The following is a 7,500-nucleotide window of genomic DNA, read 5'->3' as shown; positions in this document are numbered from 1 at the left end:
GAGTGTGAGTGTGAGTGTGAGTGTGAGTGCGAGTACGAGTGCGAGTGCGAGTGTGAGTGTGAGTGTGAGTGCGAGTGTGAATGAGTGTGCGTGTGCATGTGCGCGTGTGTGAGCGTGAGAATATGAGAAAAGAAAAGATCAATTGCTCGGAAATCATCGAAATCACGTGGAAGTCGCCAAGTCAAGGAAGCCAGTCAGCAAGGAACTGTCCGTCGCCATCACTCAACTAGTACAGCGATCGCCTGTTGACTCGTCCCCTTGACAAGGCGTTCTGCTGCGAGAACGAACGTTGCCAGCAACATTCCTGCAAACCGTAATGAAGCAACAGTCCGTGCACGCTTTAAAATAAATGTCTCTTCCAGTGTTTTCACTTTAGGATAAAATACACCAAATTCTGGGTTAATTAGATCCCTATATAGCTGTGGGAAATCTAGTGTAATCCGGGAATATTAAAATAATAATAATAATAATAACCCATTAATTTCTTTATTTTTATCGTGAATGCCTTTATTATTATTAATTATTATTACTATTATTTTCTCTATTATTTTCTTCCTTAACATCATGCCGTTGCTTGCACACTCTACCTACATCCTAGATGCAGCTAAACCTACCAACTTCGTCTGGCTTAGTAAGGCACTGAAGCAGCCAAAAGTGTATGGACAAGAAACACTTAGATGAGGAATAGCGTGCTCACTTGGAAGTTTCATAATACTGGGATTTTTTTCTTTTTTTTTACAAGAAGAAAATAGCACCATATTTATTTTTCTTATCCCACTGTAACAGTTTCAATATCCACTCTTCTATCTTTATCATTTTCAGGCGTCTCTGTGAAACATTGCATAGATTGATTTACGTAGTATATTGTCTAAAGTGTAAAGGTCAGTCTAAACTTAATGAGACAACTGGTGATCACTTACCGAGAACAGTAAACACGAGAGAAATTAAGGCAACGTACTCTGAAGACACCACCATTTATAAGCCAAATGGTGTTGCGGTTGTTTTGGTGTGCAAAGATGGCCCCCTTTTAATACCCACTAAGTAGTTCTGTATGCATTTTTGTTGTGCGAATTAAATTCCAAAAGTCAAATTCTACCTTTCAATTTGTTAGTCTTCATAACTCTGCAAAGACTTTTAATATCAGAGTTCATGGTATACTTCTTCATGTAATTTGCGAAGTTTGCATGTTTTCTGTGATAATGTGTAAAGATTATTTTCTTTTTATAGATCAGCTTGTTTGATGTTTGTATCTGCAGGACAGTATTTTACTTTTCACGAAGAGAATTTCGATTTTTATGTGTTCACAACCTCTATGATTTCAAACCTATCAGTCTATCCCTGTGCATCTGATAGTCTTACCTCATGTCATGGTTAACCCTTTACTGTCAATTTTTTTTCATAAAGAAGCTTGACAAGTGTTCAAAAAACCTACAAGCGCAAAAAGCTTTCTCTCTTCACTGCCTCACTGGCCTCTCACCTCCTGCGTAAAGGCAAAGAACGCCATAGAAGTCGCCAATCTCCAGAGGGCGCAGTTCCGCCGAAGCAGAGGTTAGGGAAATGGGCTTATTGAAGCAGATGGTGCCGTTGGGGACCTCCTTGTGCACGAGGTACTGCAGGATGCCGAATTCCTTCAGTCCCTTGAGTCTACCATGAAAAAGACGAAAGAGGAACTGGAATACGAACGGTAAGTAATTATGGTAATAACAGTAGCACAAATACTACTGATTTGCCTTCATACCCTAGCCTGAAAACGGGGTAGAGGCTCAGAAGGGAAAATATCTTGTCAGAAATGTGTAATCTTCAGTATAATTCTAAGAAAATTTCATACAGTACGCTAATACACAATTGTCGATAAATGAGGCAGGCATATATTATCGTGCTTATTGACGCTATCATCATTATCACACATGCTTTAACACCACTGTAAGTATCGTTACCTTTATCGTATACTGATCATTATTACTGTCATCATTATCATCATCATTCCTGTTGTTTTTGGTATTATTATTATTGAGGTCGCATTGATCAATAGTCATTATTCCTTAAGGTTATTTTTGCATCGAAATCATTACCACTATCACAATATATCTGAGGGATTATCATTATTACTATTGTTGCCATCATAACCGTCATTAATACCATGAGCATTACCATTACTGCCACCTTTACCATAACCATAACCACAGTAAGACTTACATGAAATTTATCTTTGGTCTGAGAGCAGAACCCTTGGGAAAACCCAGCGAGATCGACGTACTGTACATCCCTCCCCGCGTCGAGTACAAGCGGCAGTATCCTTGCTAAGTACGAGGTGAAATAGGGGGTTACAGTGTACTTAAAGGATTACATAGCATATGAGGGATTTACAGATTTACATGGCGAGAAGATTACTAAAGTGATGATTAAATAAAGGGTGCACAAGCAGCGCTGTAGCCCTTATTTCGATGTTGATTATAGTAGTGTTTATCTTTGTATCATGGTGTAAAAAATATAACATTATATAAAATACCTTTACAAAAAATGAATGTGCTGTTACGGTTATTTGAAGAAACCATAGACATTTTAATCCGAACTATAGGCTCTATCATCGCATTCATAAAATTAAACAAAAAACAGACCAACGCACCAAGAATAACCATTGTAATAGATGGATTATAATTAAATTATCAATTAATTGTTAACTATAATTGCAGGAATGGTGATAACTTCAATTAAGTTGCAAAAATATTTTTACTTATTTTCTACCCAACAAATCTGTTGTGCTTTAGCAATATTTGTTACGGTTATTTAGGTTAATTTTAGTTTTCTCATAAACATCATTGTTTTATTCATCACCATTCTTACATTTTTCATCATCGTCGTAAATCAGTTTACCTCAGTTACCACAACACACATTCTTCTTTGACATTATGAACATTAAAAATCCTATCTGTTCCCAGTCTTGCAAATATCGTCAAAGCTGTTCTCAATAACCGTAACACAGCATGTGATGATGATCTTACAGCCGAGAAATCGCTGTGATGCAGCCACGTCAGTCCAGAAGCAGAGGCTGTGCTGGCGAGCTTTCCGTCAATGACATCCCTGATTGCTGCGCTGATGTCCGGGTCGATTCGTGACTTCGCTCGGATCTTCCCCAAGGATGCTGTTCGGATCAGCGCCCTAAGAGAAGACTGGAGGTAAGTTACGAAAAGGCGTGTGGGCGTTTTTTTTTTTTTTTTTTTTTTTTTGTCTCTCCCTCTCTCCTTCTCCCTCTCTCTCTCTCTCTCTCTCTCTCTCTCTCTCTCTCTCCTTCTTCTTCTCTCTTTCTTTTTTCTTCTTCTTCTTTCTCTTTTCCTCCTTACTCTCGCTTTCAACTACTTCCCTTCTCCAACTTCTATCCCCTTCCCTCTCTACCCCCCCCCACTTCTTTCTCTCTCTTTCTTCTTCCCTTCCTCCCCCTCTCTCTCTATGTATGTGTGTGTGTGTGTGTGTGTGTGTGTGTGTGTGTGTGTGTGTGTGTGTGTGTGTGTGTGTGTGTGTGTGTGTGTGTGTGTGTGTGTGTGTGTGGTGTGTGTGTGTGTGTGTGTGTGTGTGTGTGTTTGTTTATATATATATATATATATATATATATATATATATATATATATATATATCGCTATCTCACTCACTCACTCTCTCTGTGTATGTCTTTGCGACCCTTACCCGCGAAGCGACATCGAGCACTCCTCCCAAGATGATATGACCAGGAAGATCCACCTTGGCGAATTCCTCGAAGGTGTCGAAGGGAAGGACCACCTTCGGCAGGATGAGCATGGCCTTCAGGTTGGAGCGGTACACAGTGCCAACGATGAGAGTCGCCAGGAGCCACATGCCCGTCACCACCCGCACGGGCACGTTGCGTGGCTCCCATGGCACGGCTGGAAAGAAAGAAAAAAATAGTATTGTAAACCGACGTACGACTGAACAACATCGATTAAAAACACCTTCAGCAGCAAATGGAAACAGACGCAGTTAAATGAATGTGCTTATAGTAAACAGAAGGCGAGGTGTGTGTGTGTGTGTACATTCCTGCAAACGCCAGGCAACGACAGCAAGCAACAAGCAAGCAACAAGCAAGCAAGTCAACCCCATACCCTGAGCGAAGAGACTCGACACCGCCCAGAGAACCGAGTGCTGAAGTTGCGCTGAAATACCACGGGTCTTCGGGTCGGATCTGGAAATCTCGGTGGTTATCTTGGCCTTGCCGTCGCTCCTGCATTAAAGCACGATTAAAGTCAGCATCATTGTTGTTTGTACTTTGGCTGACTTATTGATTTTCTTGTATACTATACATGGACTGATTGTTTCTTTTCTCTGATTATTAGCATTATGTCATCAATTCACTGACATTAACATCATGATATTATGATTATTGTTATCATTATTCTTTATCATTATCATTATGGACACCTTCATTACTGTTGTCCTTATTACTGTCATCATCATCAGGGTTGACACAATTTGAATCAGAAAAGGTAAATCACACGATTTATATCGATTTCAATAAGTAAAAACATTATTTAAATCAACTGACGTTATTTAGTTAAATACAATGTTTCATTCTTTTGATTCAGAATCAGTATTCAGAAATATTCTTAAATATATTGAGAGTGGGTGTTATCGTGTGCGTGTTGTGTGTGGGCGAATGTTACAATGCAACGATCTTATGTTGTGAATAACTTCAATCCCGTGTTTGAATAATCATTTTCAAAATATCTTTTAAAAATGCTTTCATAAATAGCTCTTACAATCCATTCAATATGGAAGTCATGCCCCCATTCCTTAGTGACTTTTTCTGACTGTACAGCCTTTTAAGTAACTCACACTAATGTCCATTCTGACAAACTCAAAATCAGGTCTGAATGAAAGATAAAAATTAACAGCATAATGATACGTAATTATCTGAATTTCCATATTGACCTTTACATGACACGTAATAAGACGTAAATCAAAACATCAGTTACTCCTCTTCCTTTTTGGAAACACTCGCTTTCATTCATACATTCACCTACTACCCACCGTAACACGTAGGAGACGCTGCACTCGGCGAAGAAGACGGCGGCGCACACCAACAAGGTACTCAGGAACACTGCGAGCCAGAGCTGAAGGAGGAACAAGGCAATGATAAAAGTGGACTTGTGATATTTGAGTTATTTTACAAACCAAGGGAAATCTGGAATCTAAATGAAGATGTTATATGGCGTTTTGGTTAATGGCAGTGGCGTGGTTTGTGAGGTGTTCAGTAAAAGCTTTGTTTTAACATCGCCCTAATAAGTTTCGATCAGGGATAAGCTCATTCCTAATTCGGTCGCTCGCACGTTTCCTGTGCTCAAGTATATGTGCACTTGCAAAGTTGGAATAGCGCTGATCTTCCTCTCTCTCTCTCTCTCTCTCTCTCTCTCTCTCTCTCTCTCTCTCTCTCTCTCTCTCTCTCTCTCTCTCTCTCTCTCTCTCAGGCGCGCGCTGCACTCACTCTCACTCTTTCATCATCAGTGTTCCTTCATGTAACAAAGAATCTAAAACATCGATTTTATTTGTAATGTTACGGCATTCAGTAACGATAAAAATCTATATAGGCAAGAAAATATGTGAAATTAAATAATTTAAAAATGTATTGAAAATAAAAACAAATCAATTCAAGGGACGAGCAAATATGCACAAGACAAGAAACTGATCAGAAGGTGTGTTTATCCTCACCGTCATGGTAAAAGGTTTGACGAAGGCAGCGACATCTGCTTCGGGAGTCGGCCTCCTGAACACCAGTCGGTGCTCGTCGACGATGAGAAATTCGCTAAAATCAACGGCCTGGGAGCGAAGGTAGCTGACAGACATCGGCACTATCGACATGTCCGCCTCCTGAGGGTAAGCACGTCAGAAACAGAAACCTTATGAGCTTATGCATCAATACAATCAAACAAAGCCACACTTAATAGGGAAATACAGTATACACTGCAATGTTTCAAGTCAGTTTCGTATTTTCTTCCGACGGCAAATCCGACAGGCGATTTGAACCATAGTAAGGGTAACTGTAATTGTGGTAACATGGTTTTGTGAAAGAATGTTATAGCAGAGAGAGAGGCTGCTTGACCGAAAATTGAAGCGGGTTACATGGGGGAATCAGTGCCAAGTAGACAAGGCATACCCCCTTGCAACAATTTTCCATTCTTTTTCCATTCTACAATTACAGATGGGAATTATACTGTCGCATGGAAATTACTCCTCTCAACCAGCATACGCAATCGACTTGTGTGTGTCAAGCAGGGCGCACATTAAGACGTGTATCAAAGTGCGCACCACGCCTGTGCGGTCCTGTGTCTGTCTAGCTCTGTGCCTCAGTGTCCGCCCTGCTTAACACACACAAAATGCAACCGCACACATCAGTGGGGGATCTATTACCTCAATAATATGAAGGAACAGTAAATGAAGTAAGTCAAATTCTAATTTACATGTAGCACAACTCACCGACCGGTTGAGCATCCCAATTAGCCCGGTTAAGGAGCCGTTGTCCAGCCTGGCCCCGAAGTCCAGATCTGCCGGGGCGTCGACCATGTAACTAGCGTTTGTTAATAGTTGAACGACATTGATGGTAGTTCAGTAGGCAGGGAACGTTGGGGTAGTTGTTATTATTTGTGTTTATTGTTGTTATTATTATTATTATTATTATTATTATTATTATTATTATTATTATTATTATTAATTTCGTTAAATAATATATATCAATCACTATTGTTGCTATTATTAGTACCATCATTGTCAGTCGTACTCTTAGCGTTAAAACTACTATGATTATTATCACATAACCTTTATTATTACAAGTCAGTATATAATTGATAACACAACTACTCACCATAACCCGAATTTATCCACGGCCATGTCCATTACTGTCCTCATGACACCCGTGGCTGATGACGCAGGCGCTCCTGCCGTCCATTTGATCCACGGGTCCCACTAGGGAGGCGTGGGGGAGGAGGAGAATGGCGGGGAAATTAATTAATCTATAGTTAGAGAGAGGGGAGAAGCAGAGAGAGAGAGAGAGAGAGAGAGAGAGAGAGAGAGAGAGAGAGAGAGAGAGACAGACAGACAGACAGACAGACAGACAGACAGACAGAGACAGAGACAGAGACAGACAGACAAAGTCAGGGAGAGAGAGAGAGACAGACAGAGACAGAGAAATGAACAAGCAAACACAAAAACAAGGATAGGAGTATAATACACACAAAGATGTCTCAACAATTTAGAAAATATTCTCCATACTAGTCAAGGAGTTTCTTACCTACATTTCATACATAGTGACTTAGGAAATAACAGTAAATAACTCACACGTAGGATGAGTGCCCTCACGCAGCCTCCACTGCCTGACATTTTCCCGGACCAAGATGTCAGACGAGAATTTTCGAAGTCAGCCGTTTCCCAGCTCTTGATGTGCCTGACGTTGACTGACAAAGAGTGGTCGATTCTTTTTTTTAATATGTTTGATTAATG

The 7,500-nt window shown here is 40.2% G+C and overlaps 1 protein-coding gene across 1 annotated transcript; it reads right to left on the bottom strand.

Moving 5' to 3' along the window:
• Window positions 1–2,812: 2,812 nt before the first annotated feature.
• LOC119583894 (probable glutamate receptor) lies at window positions 2,813–6,577 on the bottom strand. The gene is made up of 6 exons (XM_037932612.1): window positions 6,481–6,577; window positions 5,716–5,874; window positions 5,038–5,120; window positions 4,113–4,231; window positions 3,682–3,896; window positions 2,813–3,159 (listed from the first exon to the last, which is right to left on the bottom strand). Exons 1-6 carry the CDS (start codon window positions 6,565–6,567, stop codon window positions 3,070–3,072), a joined length of 753 nt encoding a protein of 250 aa, XP_037788540.1. The 5' UTR covers window positions 6,568–6,577; the 3' UTR covers window positions 2,813–3,069.
• Window positions 6,578–7,500: the final 923 nt, after the last annotated feature.

Source organism: Penaeus monodon, chromosome 17, assembly GCF_015228065.2.
Source record: "Penaeus monodon isolate SGIC_2016 chromosome 17, NSTDA_Pmon_1, whole genome shotgun sequence".
NCBI lineage: Eukaryota > Metazoa > Arthropoda > Malacostraca > Decapoda > Penaeidae > Penaeus > Penaeus monodon.
Note: the sequence above shows the minus strand (reverse complement) of the source record. Positions and strands in the feature narration are given on the sequence as shown.

Bases quoted from the DNA above. Each gene is read 5' to 3' on its own strand.
- LOC119583894 (XM_037932612.1), bottom strand. From the start codon at position 6,567: ATGGTCGACGCCCCGGCAGATCTGGACTTCGGGGCCAGGCTGGACAAC. The intron at 5,121-5,715 runs GTGAGGATAAAC...TTCCTCCTTCAG, and splicing joins TCAAACCTTTTACCATGACG to CTCTGGCTCGCAGTGTTCCT. The intron at 3,160-3,681 runs GTAAGGGTCGCA...GTCTTCTCTTAG, and splicing joins TGCTCGATGTCGCTTCGCGG to GGCGCTGATCCGAACAGCAT.